The sequence below is a fragment of the Diospyros lotus genome, chromosome 12, assembly GCF_014633365.1.
Source record: "Diospyros lotus cultivar Yz01 chromosome 12, ASM1463336v1, whole genome shotgun sequence".
In the NCBI taxonomy this organism is placed as follows: domain Eukaryota; kingdom Viridiplantae; phylum Streptophyta; class Magnoliopsida; order Ericales; family Ebenaceae; genus Diospyros; species Diospyros lotus.
In genome coordinates, this window is record NC_068349.1 from 32591800 (window position 1) to 32609349 (window position 17550).

The following is a 17550-nucleotide window of genomic DNA, read 5'->3' on the forward strand; positions in this document are numbered from 1 at the left end:
AAATAAAAAGAAATAGAAAAAAGATAATCAATTGAACAAAAAAAATAGTGTTACTTTCGACTCAATGAGGTTGATCGGGCTGGTTGCAGTGGTGGTGGAGCGTCGTGATCCAACGATTTGTGCACTGAAAGGTAGTTGGCACCTATAAGTACTCTTAACTTTCAAATTAATAGAGACTTAGAATATCAGAGTATGGGTAAGAATTGAAAAAAAATAAATGAAGACAAATATGAGTCACTAAGAAAAAATAAAGAAGAACTTAGAAAGAATAAGTCACCGATTGCGTTGTCATTGCACTAATTCGTCTCTCAATTCTCCATCGTTATCTTTTTTTTTCTCTTAATTTTCTTTATTGATAATCTCTCTTTTATTTTCACTCAATTTTAGAATCACGTGCTATTCTTTAATTTAATTAATATTAAGTTAAAGATAATTTAAATTAATTTGATAGAACTATTAACAGGATCACTATTTTTTTAAAAAACTAAATCATAGAGACTTCTAAAAGTAATTCAAAATCAGAGAAAGTGTGTCGCCTAATTACCCAAATCACATAAATTGGGATCTACTCTAGCTTTTCTTTTTATATATATATATTTTAAAAATTAATAATAAAAAAAGTGAAAATAAAAAGAAAAATGAAACCTAACCTAACGTCCCCCACAAAAAAAAAAAAAAAAAGTGGAATTGTTTGGTCAAAACCAACAGTCAAGAGCTGATGTTAGGTCTAGGTAGTTGTCCGCATTTGTTTGAGCCTCCAAACTCAAAATTAAAATTAAAATTAAAATTAAAGTCAAAGGTAGGAACGTCTTTTTCAAACAATTATTATTAATAATTCAGAAATTGCCTGTCCCTCCGATGTAATCCATAAACAGTGACGGCCCAAACTTCACGGAGAACAAGAATTCTCAGACTCATGGGAAGATCCCAATTGACCGATCGCCTTGCTTGCTTGTCCTTCTCAATTGACCCTTTTGCCCCTCCACCAGAGAGTGCTGGCCCCCACCCCTGGGGACTGGGTTGTCTTTTCACCACCTGCCACCTCATGAGCCACGCACCAGGCATGCGCTTTCTTTGTCATCCCACTACTATACATCACTCATGAATTTTTTGAATATTATAATTATAATTTGGTTTTTAATTTGAATAGACCTAAATAAATGAAATTTATGGTTAATGCACTTTCATCACTCCATTCCACAAGAAAAGGGCTATTGCCAGGGCAATAGTCCTTTTTCCTTATGGGAGGGGTGTTTGCTTCCGAGTTTGATCGCTTATAAATTATTAAAATAATTTACAAGTTATATATTTTTATTTTTTGATATATTTGATAGTATTTAATAACTCAAATGTTACTTAATTTTTAAACTAATTCACCAATATTTAAAAAAGCAGCTTCTTTCTCAACTTTTTCAAATAAGTTCATAAGAGATTATTGTTTTGACTAAGTAAATATTGAATTTATCTTCAAATATTTACACATTTTATCCATTTTTCTTCTTTTTCCCTCTCTCTAAATCTATTATTAGTTTTTTCATTCCCGCCAGTGCCTCCATCTTTTTCATGGCATTTGTTGTTCGTCGCCTTTAGCCCCATCTTCATCGACCATCGCCTCCAATCTTTATCAATGCCCTCAGTTGTTCTGTCACAATTGTCTACCTCCTCTATCGACTTTTCTGTCATCCGTTGCCTCTTCTATCGTCGACGTCTCTTTTCACATCATCGTGTGTATATATATACTATATTAATATATTTTTTTAATAATTATATATAATTTATCAATATCTAATAGTAAAATTTTATCAATTTGACATTATTTTATAATTGTTTTTATCAAAAATTAATATTTTTATGTATTTTATTTGTATTATTTAACAACATGTCTATTTTAGTCTTTTTGTCAAATTTTAATATCATATAAGCTCTTTTAAATCAAACACATAACTATTAACTGATATCTTAAAAAATATATTTATTCAAATACGTTATGAGTTAAACATTATCTAACTTTTAAGATTTATATAATTTAAAAGTTAAATAACTTAAAATTATTAAAAAAAAAAAAATGGTAAGCCAAACACAGCCAAAATGACAAGTCTCCAGGGCTGCCCGCGGATCTGGTGGAAGCCAGTTTCCCTCTTGCAATAGCAGAATCAACTGAAGGCCGCGAAATGCAATTCACGTAACCTTAAGAGAGGGAGATGGAGAGAGAGAATGAAGTAGTAATACTTCACCGGCAAAATCTCTTTCATAGTTACATTTTCTGCTCCTCCGTCGCCCAACCGGCAGCTTTCCCCAACAGCGAAGAAATTGATCTCATAGAGCCTCGGAAGAGGTGCGAATTACGATTTTTTTGCTAATATTTTTCAACACGCGTGTACAGAGGGGTGGTCTTTGCGTTGTTCTTGTGATGTTTCTGGGCAAGGACTACTCATTTCTGTAACCGAAAGATGTTTCTCCGTTAGTTCGCTTCATGCTTTTCCCCTTTTCTTCTGGGTATTTAATTGAAAGGAGTATGCGTTTTCACTGTTTTGTGGGTGGTCCGGAGTTGTATATTTTCTCGGGTTATGATCAACGAGTTGTTTCTGAACCAGAAGGTAAAAATCAATTAATTGTTTGGTATTCAGAATAGGAAAGAAAGAAAAATGAAGAAGTGACGATTTGCCTGGGTTAAACGTGAAATTTTGGGCTTATCAATGGATGTATTGTTGTTTCTGATCAAAGCTTTGGGTGGTTGGATCCAGCAACTTGGTTTCATTTGGAGACTGGTAGGTGGTCCTTTCTGATTATGCATACCCTTTGAAGTAGTATGCTTCATTATTTTTGGTAAAGTGAGAATATTTGGTGTGTGTTTGGATGTAGGAATCTAGGGTAATAGTTCTTGATTATTTTGTTGAAACAGTTTGTCTGATTGCTGGTGAAGGCTTTTACTAGTTCATCGGTTTTATGTACGTCTGCTGCTGCTGCTGCTGCTGTTGTTGTGTTGTGGGGTGCTAGATGTTGTAGAGGTTTCTTATCTTGCAGACATGCAGGTGTTGTCCTGTTTACTTTTATGATTAACATACATGGTTGGAATTTGGCATGAAGGTCGTATGACCTAATTATTGTTTTACTCGAATGAACGCAACATGCCTTTGTCCAATTGCCTGGGGTGGCAACACGGTATCGTTTTGTTAATTAGCTCAATGGTAGAAGCCCTATTGCCAATTAAGTCTAAGAAAACTTTTACTTGATTATTACCTCAAATCTCACTCTTCCTGCCCCTCCTCTATTACTTTTAAGTTTTAACCATTTTAACATAATCAGAAACACTCCTTGCAACTGTCTCACTTTTCCTGTACTGAACATGACAGTATGATCTCAAATGAGTTTCCATGGTTTTATCTGCAATTGGTGCCATTGCTGACTCAATGCGGTTTGGGCATATTGGGTATTTTATAATGAGCTACCTGAGTTTTAATAATGTGTATATACAAATATGTACACAGTACACACGTTGGTGGAACTGTTATATTCAATATTCATCATATAATGAAACCGACTGTGTTCACAAAGATAGGCATATTAGGATTGTACCATTATATGTCATGTTTACTGTTTTGCTTGTGTGTGTGAATCAGTTTCTTGGCAATACCGACTTCAGGATAACAGCCCCATGAGAGTCCTTTCAGCTTAATGCAAATCTTATGATCACAAAACTCTTAATGAACTTTCCTATTTTGGTCATATTACTACTGAATTTAGGCCACATACTTCTAAATCTATCGTTTTTTAAAAGCACTTGGACCAAGATAAGATTAACTCTTAGCCAGCGTAACACTTTCCCTGTTGCTCATCAGGTTTTATTTTTTCAAATTCTTATTTCTAATTTTGCTAAACTTACTCTTTATATTTCATATTAGTCCTACTTAAACTAAGTTTTTTAGATTCTAAGGCATCTCTCAAGCCTTTTAATTTATCATGTGGCTCATATGGCCCTCTTCCACTTGAATCTCTCTACTTCCTATGTCACAAATCTGTATTCCTGTTAATTGCTACCCATTGATGAGGGACCAAATGGGAAAGGGTGTTCTCAATACATGTAGACAAAGGGTTGAAAATAGCTGGTTTACCAACTTGCAGAAGAATGAATCTGCCCTGCCCTTGCACTTTTTTAAGGGGGGATGCATTTATTTGCTTACTTAGAGGTCTTGGTATGCCACCTACAACAAGTTTGCTGTTCTAAGGTCAACAACCTTGGATTTCTATGATTGGCAAAGAAAAGAAGTTTGTCAATGGATCTTTTCATTTCACTTTGTCAATCAATTAGAAATTTCCTAAATGGACAAAAGAAAAAAAAATGCAGAGAAGAAAATAACTGCTTCTTTTTTGCCGGCTGAAGTACACTCTATTTATATAATTATATTTTTTTATGCTACGGAATGGATAGGTCAATTTGCTAGATTTCCATATAACCTATTTGTAACCACCTGTCTATACCTATGTAATTTTTTAAATTCAATTATTATGTTAATGGTGAAACTATTTATAATCTCTGAAGCTTTAACTGACACTTCACAGATTTTTGTTGATTGGAGGAATTAGGAAGTAGCTTGATGCAACAGAATGACTAATGATATGGAAGATGAGGTATTATGTACCAAGCCCCTTGGGAGGTGGTCCGTCCTTTGTTATGGCGTAGGGCATATGCTTAATGACATTACATCTTCCTGCTGGTTCACTTATCTCTTAGTGTTCTTAACAGATATTGGGTTGTCTCCAAGGTGCAGTTTTTAACTCCTTGTTTCCAATTAATTCCAATGGATATGTGATATCTTAGTTGTTGATTTCAATTTCAATAATTTTTCCTTTATGGATGTGTTCCAAAATTAGAATGTACTGAATGGAAATGAATTTTTTATATCACATGAGAGTAAGCTTGGTAAACCTAAAAAGGCATATTAATAGTTGCAGAAAACCTAAAGATCATATGTTGAATCATAATGAGTTTGATGGCTGGTGAATGTCAAATTCTCAAGAAGGTTGTTATTTAGTATTTTTATCTTCCATCCCTGGTGGTAGTCCTAACAGAATCAATAAACCACAAGCCAGCAAGCAAGAAGAGTTGTAGAGTGACAATTAAAGTACAACAATATAAAATACGCCCCTTTAATGGGTAATTATAAATTGTGAGGTGTAGCAGAGTGATTTAGGTACAAACTAAACCATTTAATATTTATTTAGATACGGTCAATTGGCTTAGAAAAAGTTATGCTTAGAAAAAGTTCCCAACCTTGACAACTAATAAGGCTAAAAACATGTTATTGCCTTTTTCTCAAAAAGACAAACGAGAAATTGTGCAGTACCTCGAAGGTATGCCTCAGTGTTTCCGAAAGCATGGAGTGCGCTTAAGTGCAAAGCAAAGCACATGCTTAAGCGAAGTGAAGCACACATAAATCAAAGTATAAACTTTTACAAGCATAAAAAAATATAAACTATTAAAAAACCAATCATTAAAAATAAAGTAAATAAGAATTAGGACTGCAAATTTAACAAATGATTAGATACTATTTTTCATTTATATTTTATACTCGTTTACAAGTTCATACAAGTATAAGAAAAACACATGGAAAAAAACCATCCCTAATTGACACCTATCAGCTATCCCCAATCAATCAACCCCTAATATATAACAATCTCCAAACGATCAATCCCTAATTTACAATCAATCAACAATCCGTAATTTACAGCAATTAGGAATCAATCATCAACCTCTAATTTACAACAATCGATAATATACTAGCAATCCTTAATTTACACCTAATTACGTGTTTCCATCAATATTTATTGCTCGATAACTACAGTCTAGTCTTTTTTTTTTTTGGTCTAAATGTATATATGATTTTATTAGATTTTAAGCAGCTTTTTTTGGTAGGTTTCCATTCTTAAGTCACATCATTGCAAAAATTTAAACAAATCCAACCATTCATATTGTCTGATAAAAAAAGAAAAGAAAAACAAGAGTATTTTTTAAACACCCTTTTTTGCTCTTTGAAGCTCAAGTAAAAGCACAACTTAAGCGCACTTTAATTGTGCTCAGCTAAAGTCTTTGAGCTTCATACACAGCAAGCCCTAAGCATGCTGTGCTTTGTGCTTAAAGCATGCTTTTTTAAACTCTGGCATCCCTTTTGTTTTGTCTTTTTTTATTCAGCTTATTAGTAATAACGAAAGAAACAGATTGAATTGCTGCACAAGAAATCCATAAATCATCTAGTGACCAAAACCGGATGAGCAAATGGGGAACTAAAACCTCACTGTCCCTCTACACATTACAACTACTGGAGATCAGGAGTGCTTTTTCCACGAGTGGCTTTGTTCCTGAAGGAATACCCAGAAGTTTTATATAATGAGATGAAGCATAAGAATATTAGTGTTTATAGTGGCAACCCTCTTCCATCATGCTTTCTATTATCTAGCAGCCAATCCTTGCGCAATTAACAGTTTACATAGACAACCTTTTACCCATTGGATGGCTTTGTAGCAACTCAATTGTAGCCAATCCTTGCACAATTAACAGTTTACATAGACAACCTTGCACCCATTGGACGGCTTTGTAGCAACTCAATTGTGAGGGAACAATAAGGGATGAGAAATTAGAATGAAGTGGAAATACATAAGATGACTTATGATAATGAAAAATGACACAATGATGTACAGAAATGTATGGTTATGTAATTCTAAATATAGACTAGAAGTATCCAAAATGTGAAGAGATACCATAATTTTTTGTTTTTATGTTTACTGATACAAAATGTAAAATGGAAATGCACAAATATACAATGTTATTTACATGGTGTCATAGTGAATTAGGATTTGTAGACAGTCCATTCTGTGGCATACCTTTCAAAGCATGCGATAATTTGCAAGTTACTTTGGAAAATGTGTAATGTATAATGTTATTACATGGTCTCATTGTGAATTTGGATATTTAGACAGTCCATTATGCAGCATAGCTTTCAGAGCATGTGATTAGTTGCAAGTTGTTACATAACATTCTATTTATCAGTTATCTTTTGGCCTTCTGAAATTAAGTTCTATAATTGGATTCTTTCATTTCATTCTTTGTTTCCCTTTGAGAAAATCTGGGCATCTTAGGGTTCATGCATAAAATTGTTTTTAAGACCTTCTAGTTCTTTTGGAACTTGTATATTGCAGGGATTCTGCTGCTGTCATGCTTTCTGGTCAGATAGCTGATGGATTTGTAACCATATTTGCTGGTGAACTGGTATGCCCTAAACTAAATAAAGAATTTATTGCTAGTCATTTTAGATTAAGGTATTCATATATCCCACTGATTTTGTTGCTCTGAGTTTTTCAGTACAAGGATGTGTACTGAAACCCACAACATTATCTTAGACTATTTGACATTTTATTGTACACAACTATGTTGTTGTGTGTTTTTTTTTTCCTTTTTTGGCTGCTTTTACTAATAGTATTTAATATATTCATTTGCTAGTCACTCTTCAACGTGCTTATTTTCAAAAGGTTTGCAAGCCACATTAAATTTGTAATGAACCTTCTAGACAAAATGCTTCCCATCTACAGTAGCTTGCTTGAACAGCTAAAGGTGTCTAAATTTGTTTATTTGGTCATCTGCATGCAAAACCTGAGAAAAATTCATTTGTTTTTCAGGAGAAGACAGTTACTGAAAAATGTTGAGAACTTACAATAGAATGATACTTTTAATTGATTACTGAACTGTAATGACAAAAACTGAAGTGACTAGAAAAAGAGACTAATCACTTTTGGTGGCATCTATTCCAACATTCTGGAAGTTCATTTGAGATGTTAATCAGTTGTTTACCCACCAAATTAGAGTTATATGAACCCAGATTCTATGTAGGAGCCAGGAGGTGATGAGGCTTGCTAGAGGGATATCAAGATGTTTATATACAGTAAAGTTACTGGAACTTGTTGTGCTTTTTTTTTTTTTTCTTTTGATAAATAGTACTACTTGTCTTTAGTCAGTGGCTATGGATTAAGTGTCTTCAAATCAATATTGTATTTAGTTTTCTAGACTGGTGTGCTTTATTTTTGTTACATGTGGGAGCTTTTGTATGATGGAGGTAACTTGTGTTAATTGTTTATTGATAGATAGACCGGTTTGGACATTTCAAAATATGGCATGGCGCAGGATCTGTTTTAGTCGCTGTTTCATTTTCTTCTGTTTTTGGGCGTTGCCTGCCTTGCAAAATCTTTGGTACCAATACAGCTGCCCTGCAAACTATTGGATACAGCACATTTGCGGCAATCTTTAATGTGGGCTGGGCTGCTGCTCAAGTTTCGCACATGTAAGACAGTTCTCTGACCTGCTTGAATTTGCAAAGGATCTGTTGCTATTGCTATTCCAGTTATCTGAATGGCCATAGCATACAGTTGTTTCTTTATTTTGTATACTCTATGGTTTGGACTATTTCTCTATGCTTTTATAACTTATATTTTTTATTGGTTCTTATAACTTGTACCGACTCCAGGTCTATGGTGAATTGCATCACACTCAATTCAACAAGTAGAGTGGTCTTGGCTAGCTGTCGCAATGCTTTTACCATGGTTAGCACTTAATTGGATATGATATGGCTGTCTTATTATAAAAATTTTACATTATTGAAGGTCATGTGTGCTTTCTTAATACCTTTATTTGGCTTGCTGGAATCTTTTTAAAGGTTGCGAACCTCAGCCTGTATGCAATTGCTTTACTAGTCTTCAGTGTCAGTGCATCAAATACTGTTGTAGCTGTTGAAAACCAGGTGTGTATGTAAAAACTTTATGCACTTGTAATTCTTTTCTTATTTATTTCATTGTGATCTTACTTTGTCTACAAATGAGCAGTATCGCTGGATAGCATATTCATCAATTTTTATAGGTTGCTGCTTCGTGGCTATATTTTATCTGGGAACCAAAGAGCCAAGGTTTGATACAAATTCTTAACTTCACCTCCCCCCCCCCCCCCCCCCACACACACACACACTCGCACTCACACGCAAAAGTGAAGTTGAACTTGCACATATTTGGGTGTATTGTTATGACTAATTTGTCACTATTTTAGGCAAGAGTTTAGCCAACTGGAATGCTTCTATTTGTCCATACCCAGATAAGATACATATATTTGATTTTTGAAGAAGCTACTCTGCTGATAGTAAAGAAAAGTTTAGTAGCATTCCTTATTTAACTTTTGATACAACTAGTGGTGAATCCGTGTGATACACGGAAGAGTTTAATTTAAAATAAAAAAATAAATTTGTTATTTTAAATAATTTTAACAAAATTAATAATTATATTTTTTTAATCTTTAATTATTTATCAAAATTTAAATTTAATTAATTATTTTCTATTCAATATATTAATGCAGAACACTTTTAATTCAATGTATTGCCATTTAATGTGTTAAAGAATAATTAATACATTAAATAGGTCACTTGACAAAATACTTATAAATTTTTTTATTCATTTTATTATATTTATTTATAAATAAATATTATAAAATCTATAATATATCCATTCAAAGACGTTCGTTATTTTCTATTTATTATATTATAATTATAAATATAAATTAAAACTCTTAAATATGATTAAGAATAAGTTTTTTCAATAATAACAAAATTTTAAAAATATGAATTTTGATTTCTTCCATAGTCTTAAAAATGTGATAGTTTAAATTTAATTAGCATTGAAAAACCCTAGCATTTGACAACCTTAAATAATTTTTTATGAATTTGTTAAAATATCACATTTTCAAGACTATAATATAATTATTAAAGTAATTAATAATTAATTAATCACTACCTTTGATTTAATGCAAGTTGTTGAGGAAAAAAATTCACCATTGATTGACACTTGGCAAAATACTTTGTTTGACTATCATATTTTAATATTATATAAATATATATAGAATAAAGATATAAAGATAATATTTTAAATAAATGGACAATTTTCTATAACTTAATTAATAGCTTAAGTTGTCTATTTATATATCTCATAGAACCCATGCAAATTTAATACAAATTTTAGAGGCAAAAAATAGCTTGGCAGATTTTTGGAGGGAACAAAAATTTGCAAACTATTCTAATTTAATATAATATATTATATATTATTATACTATAGAAAGATAAGATTTTATTTAATGGATCATTTCTCGTGACTTAGTTAATACTTTAAGTGTCTATTCATATTTCTCATAAATAGTAATTATTTTTGATTGATTGATGAATTAATTAAATATTTAATATTCACATAAGAATGTATTGAAAATTCCATAATTAGCATTGAAAAACTCGTGTATTTAAAATCCATTATTAATTTTACAATAATTAGTACATATTATTTCAAAACAATTGAAAGATTTAAATTATTAATGCAAATTACAAAATGTAAATTATTAATGCAATAAGTACTAAATGCAAATCATTAATGCAAGTTTTGGGGGGGAAATTTTATTACTACTTATTATTTCAAAGCAATTGAAAGATTTAAATTATTAATGCAAATTACAAATTGTAAATTATTAATGCAATAAGTATTAATTGCAAATCATTAATGCAAGTTTTGGGGGGAAATTTCTTTTTTCAAGACTAATCCTACTTTTATATATATAAAGATATGCACATTATTTATATGATCACAGCATGATCATATATATATATATATATATCCAGATGCCTAAGAGAAAAGTTGTTGGGAGGGCCCAATCCTAATTGCAAACCTACACCCAGTACCTGTAACCAAGTCCATGTAGCTAGGTTTATGTAATATCTGAAAGAAATGTTCGTGCATAAATTGGTATTGCTGTCACCTTGCATCGCTTTTGACCCAGTTGGCTTAGTCAGACATCTGCTTGATTTTAACTTATAGCAATCATTTAAATTTTATTTAATGTATAGATTGAAGCAGGGAGTCCAAAGATAAACCATGCAAGGATATCTTTGAGTTACTGGTTTAAGAACAATCACTTACATTTTATTTAATGTGTAGATTGAAGCGGGGTGTCCAAGGAATAAGCCATGCAAGGATATCTTGGATTTACTGGTTTAAGAAAGTGCTTTATTACCAAGTTGCTATTGTTTATGTTCTCACCAGATTAATTGCTAATGTTTCACAGGTATGTGTATGGTAACAGCACTGAGGTCCATTTTATTTTTGACAGAAAATAGTATTTGACTCATTCTTGACTGTAGGAATTTCCTAGTACATGAAGGAAGAATTGTTTCTGAAAAAAATCATATAACCCCTCCCCCCGGTAAAGAAAAACAAAAATAATGTTGTTTACCTGGCTATAAATTGTTTATTGTCTATTTCAAATTAAGCTGGCTTATATTTACTTCTTGTTTTCTATTCAGGCATTTCTGGCATTCTATGTCATTAATGATCTGCAAATGGCTAAATCATCTAAAGCTTTGGTATTCCTGCGAAAACTTTGTCAACATCAAATTTGCTGCCATGTATTAGGAGAAGGGGCATTCGTAATATTCATTTTTTTGCAATGTGATAGGTTCCAGCAATCATTTATATATGCAGCTTCATTGTCTCCGTCCTGCTACAGGTCTCCTTTTGAGACTGAGTTCCACTTGAAAATGTTATCTGATACTTGTACTTTTCTTCCTTCTGTTGGAATTGAACCATTATTATGTCAACACTGTAGGAGATCACGTGGACTGGGCAACGCTTGAAATGGTTTTATTCCACTGGAGGCATTCTTTGGATCTTTTGTGGTGCTGGGATCCTTTTTTTACCAAGGAGCATGAATGCTGCTATGTACCTTCTGGCAGTACTGATTGGTGTAGCTAATGCTTTAATCATGGTATGACATAAATTTCTATGCGTTCATTTTGGGCTGCATTCCGTGCAATCTCTCTGATTAAATTTTACTTATGTCAAGGTCAATACTTAAAAATTCAAATTCCTGCGCAGGTGATAAATTCATGAATTCTCTTCCACCCTCTGAATGCTAGCTTACGTTGTCATGTCCAATAGAATCTGTCTTTATTCTTGGTCTATGGTGTCTTAGAACTTGTCCAAACTAAGTAATATTCTCCCTGCAGTTTGTCAAAACCCTATTTCAATTTTTAGCTACTCAAGAATTTCAATGTCCTTATATTTTTCATGAGTTTAATCATAGATCTTAAGTAAATCAGAAATAAGTTGACAAAAATCATGGAAAGTGAGATATTTTTAGGTATTAACCTGAACATAAAGAGAAAAATTCATGAGTAGAACAAAAGCTTGCTGAGGTGGTGATGTATATTCTTTTGAGACTATGGCAAAGAGAGCTTTATCTGTTGCAAGAGTTAAAAAAGAGTGTTGGGCATAAATGTATCAGACTGATCGGGAGCTGTCAGTCTGAGTTACTTATATCTCTGTATCTCCTTTTTGTAGAATTTTGTAATCCCGTTGATACCATTGTATTAACAATTTTGCCTTCCTTTTCTTTTGTCGGGTGGCATTCCTCTTTTATGCAGCTATTTTGCAAATGATGGTGACCACCAAATAGAAATCATCCACACACAAATTAGGCGACCGTAAGACCTAAACGTTTTCATGTCAGCTAGTGTTCTTTTCAAATGTCTTGGGGGTAAATACAGAAATAAATAATAAATAGAAAATATCCGCATTTCTCAATTTAAATAACTGCCTTTATTCTTATTTTTACATGCAAAAACATAAAGAAAGAGGAAGAGGAAGAGAGGTAACAAAAATCAAAAGTTCTGCTGCACACATAATGCTTATTGTTTACTGCTATTCATTTTTTCAAATAAGGTTAGGATTCCTGATTTTTTTTTTCCCACTTACTTGAGTGACAGGTGACCGCTGTAAGCATGCAAAGTTTTCTTGTTGGTGTAGATCTCAGAGGATGTGCTTTTGTGTATGGATCTCTGAGCTTCTTGGACAAAATCTCATGCGGAGTTGCCTTATATATTCTTCAATCATATCAAAGTAAGTCAGATGCAATTTTATCTCATTTACAGAAAGCAAAAGACTCAAGTGGTTTTTTTTCTTTTCATCTGTTTGTGAAGGGCTTGAAGTTTCTCCTCCTGAAAACCCAGTGATGTTTTCTATGGTTTCTGACTTGACATCATCGTCCTCTTCTGTAGATATCTCTCCAAACTTGCAGGGATGTGGTTCAGTCATTTCGTGTTTTTCAGTTACAAGAAATGGCCTGGGCCTCGTGCCTGCCATTTGTGCACTTGTTGGGGTGGTAGTAACGTCGACAATGAAACTTCAAACCACAACCCCACAGCCCTTGGTGCAGCCCCTATTGGCATAGTCTTACACTGAAATTTTTTTCCTTGGAATAGTTGTTGATACATTGGAACAGAGGTTATCTGAGAGATTATATACTGTTAAGAGAAGATGAACTACAGCCAGCCAAATGAAGTTTCATGTCTTCTCTTCTTCATCATAGTTTCATTTTTCTTCTCCTTTCCTTCACTCTCTTTTTATTCCTTATAATTTTTAGTTTAAAATTCACATTCTTCACTGTGTAATATCATTTACAGCATTATGTCATCTGCTTGTGCTGATATAACTTCAGATAATCACACTGGGAATCAGATTGAAATTTCTGAGAGTCACAGTGGGTGCCTCTAATTTTCTCTTATTTTTTCTTTATTATTGGTTCTTAATTTGCTTTAATCAGGCTGATTATCTGTCTTCATTTGCTTAATGGTGTTGGATGAGTGCCCTGTTAATTCTCTGTTGTTGCAGTACTTTGAAACCCTGTACCATTTGAGAGCAGAACAGGGATCAACCCTTCCAACATTGCTTGAATTCAAATCAAATTGTGTTCTCAGCAAATGGGACTTCCTTCTAGCTCTGTAACAACAGAAACTTTCTAAAAGTACCATAACTTTTTTTAAAAACATAACGAAATACTATCAGAATTCCTAAAATCAGTTTGGGGTGACCCAAATGCTGATGCAGACTGTAATGCAGATGGCGACTCAAATAGCGATGTAGATGGTGACACATACAGCAATAGTGAATAGAAACAATGATGGCGAAGCGGATAACAAAGGCAAGGCAGATGGTGATGTAGACATATGGCAATGGCGAACACAAAATAGGCTGATTGAGGCGCTTTAGGGCAAAGAAAATTGAGAAAGGCGCTTTATACCAAGGGAAGAAAATGACTTCCCTTTGGTAGATTGAAAGTTATTTTTTCCATCTCGTGTGTTGTTTTAAGTTATATTTTCTGTTGATTGAAATTAATTTTTTTGTTCATATCATTTTTTTTATAAGTATAAAATACATTCTAAGATACCCCATAGCATGACATAAGTGATAAAACTCTTAAGTTTTCTTATGAGTGACGAGAGATCAACTCCTGATAGAGACAGAAATATTATATTTAGTGGGAACCCACTGTGTGCCCGTTTAGACGTGTATAAACTTGCGACCGTATCCGATTTACTCAGAGGCCAAACTAGGAGGAAGATCGGTCTCTTTCAAGACTAAGCGGGCAAAACTCGGACACCTAAGTAAAAATATATATATATATTTCAAGATGATCAAATATAAATCATTCAATATTAATATAATCCATGAATCTATTAACTATTTGTAATTTAATGATAAAAAAATATTAAGTTGTAAAAAATTATATAAACAATGATACTTATATGTGAAATCTAAAGTTTAATTTTTTTTTCATGTATTTATTCTTTTTATTTTTATCTATCTATCTATCTATACTTAAGTTGTCCATAAACAAAAATAGAAAATAAATACAAACTGAAGAAATGGTATTCTTCAGAAAAGTAAAAAATCAAGGGAGAAACGAGTAAATAAAAATATATAGGAATCATTTTGTGAATATATATTTTAATATAAAAAATAATTATTTAATTAAGTATAAATATAAATTTTATTGTGTATTCAAATAAATATAAATATAATTTTTTTTTATCTCTAACGTAATAACTAGAATAGTAGAAACAGAATGAACATGATCGAATCAGAAAAACATAATTTCTAAATCATTTTTAATAGTGTGAATGGTCTCAAAATATTTTCAAAATTATAAAAATAATTTTATGATATTTCTTGTTATTTTGAGGTAGGAGAAGTTTCCAAAACACCAAAACAATATTATTTTGATATTTTTATTTTTTAATTTATGTGCAAATAATACGGACCACATTATTAATTAATTTAATTGAAAAGAGAAAACAAAGGTGTTTGCAATATCTGGGCCACCTAAGTTGTGAAAACTGACGAGTCTCTGAAATCTCAACCACATGCTTTATTTGCATTTGGTTATTTGGCTGTTTTTTTAGTTTTATTATTATTTCGTTAATTTTCCCCATAATAATAATAATAATAATAATAATAATAATAATAATAATAATAAACCAAAAAATGAAATTGTGGATTTGGTTGGCAGTTAAAATATAGTTCCACCAAAAGCAGATCGCAGAGCTACGGGGCCCTTTCTCTCTCTCTCTCTCTCTCTCTCTTTAGGGTTACGGTTAGGGTTTAATCGCCCTTTCAGGCCACTGATCCGTCAAGTTCAGCGCTGTTTTGATCGGAAGGCCTTGTTCTTGTTTGTTGTTCCGGTGTTGTATTATACATATATAGATATACAGAAGAAGATGAGCGTGGATCTGGTGGCATCCAACACCTATGGCAGTCTCGACGAGCAGATTGCCCAGCTCATGCAGTGCAAGCCCTTGTCGGAGCCCGAGGTTCCTCTCTCCCTCTCTCTTTCCCTATATATATATATACCTGCTTGTGTGCGCTTATGTAATTATGTGTCTAATGTGAATTTAAAGATCCAATCCTGACTAATAGATTTGCGGGGACGGTTACTGTGTTTCAGACGTTTCAATTGCGCTGTTTTTGGACGGATCTGGGTTGGTTTTGCCTTGGTGTTTGTGTTGCCAACGGAAATCCTTGCGCCCCGCGTGTGCAGATTTGAACACGCGCGTTCGCAGGATTTTGTATACGCGTAAGTGTGGATGTCGGGTGAAAACCTGGACGTTTTTGACGTGTGTTGTGTGTAATGATTGTCGTCAGCCGTGTTTTGTGTTCTGGTGTTGGACTTGGGACGTACATGATCTATAGCGGTTCTGTCTCAGATTTGTATTTGTTTATGAACCTCGGAACGTTATTCTGTTTTTTTTTTTTTGGCTCAGTTGTTATTTATATATCTTTCCAGAAACGTGTTGCACTTTGTCACAGTTGCCTGTGACAATAGCAACTCTTCTAATTCAGTGTGAATTATGTTGAAATGTTGTCTCGAGTATATGGTCTAAGAAGAAGACCAGTGATGGCAGTACACTAGAGGGCCATTGAAGAATTAGATAGAAATTTATATCTCAAATTGTAATTAATGGAAATTGGGGGGTTAAACTGTAAATATTGAATGTCTACTCTAGGGATATCCGCCCACTCTATAAATAGAGTGCTAGGGGGTGTGTGCGGCCATTCTATTCTTTTCTATTGTAACGAGTGCACTATATTTTTTGGAGGAAGGCTAGAGTTCTGATTTAGCTTTGTAATCGTGGGAGAGAAGTTGTTGTTTGTACTCAGGAATAGTGGGGAGATCTTGCTGCTATACTGGTTGGATTTCTTTGGTTTAATAAGACTGCTCGGGGTGTTCTTTGAAGGCTGGATGTAGGTTTCCTCAAAGGGAACTGAACCAGGATAAATCTTGGTGTTTGTGTGGTTTGCTTTCTGTATCTTGTTCTCATTTTCATTCTGATTTGATTGCTTAAGTTTTCTGTTTCAATTCCTATTAACACTAAGAAGGTTAGGAGTGTTGAGAGAGGCCTATATCATCTAAGGGTAATTCTGCATGGTCCTAGGTTAACAAATTAGAAGGGATTGCTGGAGAACTGTGAAGAAGAATGGGAGAGATTGAAGAAGAGAATGAGAGAGAAAGAGAGAGAGAGTAAGAAATCAGATTCTTGATTGATTTTCCATAACCACTTACAGGAGGAGCCCATAGCTTATATAGTTTGTTCTAGGGTCCTGCCACAACATATCACCTCTCCTATAACCAACTATTTTGTCCCATCCTAGTCACCTTTACACTTGACTGTACTATCTAACTAACTATCAGTTGGAAAAGAGAAATTTCAATTAAAAGGAATAAAGGAAACAGTTAATAGCAACCAAAATCCATAGCAAAATTGGGCCAAAATTCGGCCTCCTTTTCGTTTTGTGACAATACCCCTCTCTTTAGCAATTTCTTGTCCTCAAGAAATGTTCAAGAGGCTAGCTGCCCTTGAAAACTGTTGTAGCAATTGGGGAAGGTATTGCTAGGTGCCCTTCCCTGAAGATCCTCCTTACCACTTGACCAGCATTTGGATGAGAGGGGCTCCTTGGTGGTAGACAACTCTTCTTTCCATTATAGCCTTTGGCTCCCTTGTAGCTTCTTTCTCCTTAGGCAGTATTGGTAGCTCCGGATTAACCCGTTCCTTGCCAGTTGTCCTCTTTAGTAAGGAAACATGAAAGACCGGATGGATTTTGGATCTTTCTGGTAGTTGCAAGCGGTAGGCTACTTTGCCTACCCTG

At 33.5% G+C, this 17550-nt stretch overlaps 2 protein-coding genes across 10 annotated transcripts in view; both read left to right on the plus strand.

Annotated features, from left to right (window-relative positions):
- The first annotated feature begins 2102 nt into the window (after positions 1-2102).
- Positions 2103-13628, plus strand: LOC127787250 (uncharacterized). 9 transcript variants are annotated; one of them, XM_052315205.1, is made up of 15 exons: positions 2103-2335; positions 2628-2768; positions 2903-3032; positions 4561-4763; positions 7195-7264; positions 8134-8330; positions 8514-8589; positions 8703-8786; positions 8869-8948; positions 11008-11134; positions 11373-11432; positions 11525-11575; positions 11675-11833; positions 12834-12966; positions 13047-13628. In XM_052315205.1, the coding sequence occupies exons 4-15, from the start codon at positions 4606-4608 to the stop codon at positions 13295-13297; spliced, it is 1446 nt and encodes a 481-aa protein (XP_052171165.1). In that variant the 5' UTR covers positions 2103-2335; positions 2628-2768; positions 2903-3032; positions 4561-4605; the 3' UTR covers positions 13298-13628. The 9 variants fall into 9 exon arrangements, with proteins under 9 accessions (XP_052171165.1, XP_052171169.1, XP_052171171.1 ...); XM_052315209.1 differs by having other exon boundaries at positions 4585-4763; XM_052315213.1 differs by having other exon boundaries at positions 2104-2335; positions 13125-13628.
- A 1807-nt stretch (positions 13629-15435) lies between these two features.
- Positions 15436-17550, plus strand: part of LOC127814136 (serine/threonine-protein phosphatase PP2A-2 catalytic subunit) — a 32113-nt gene continuing 29998 nt past the window's right edge. Inside the window, exon 1 of the mRNA XM_052355413.1 lies at positions 15436-15716. Within this exon, the coding sequence (XP_052211373.1) occupies positions 15624-15716 (93 nt within the window). The 5' untranslated portion in view covers positions 15436-15623. The remainder of the gene's footprint in view (positions 15717-17550) is intronic.

What these genes read in the sequence shown, in the direction of transcription:
- LOC127787250 (XM_052315205.1), top strand. Translation starts at nt 4,606, where the DNA reads ATGACTAATGATATGGAAGATGAGGTATTATGTACCAAGCCCCTTGGG. An exon ending in CTGGGAACCAAAGAGCCAAG is followed by an intron (nt 8,949 to 11,007) that starts GTTTGATACAAA and finishes TTTAATGTGTAG; the next exon opens with ATTGAAGCGGGGTGTCCAAG. An exon ending in TAGCTAATGCTTTAATCATG is followed by an intron (nt 11,834 to 12,833) that starts GTATGACATAAA and finishes CTTGAGTGACAG; the next exon opens with GTGACCGCTGTAAGCATGCA.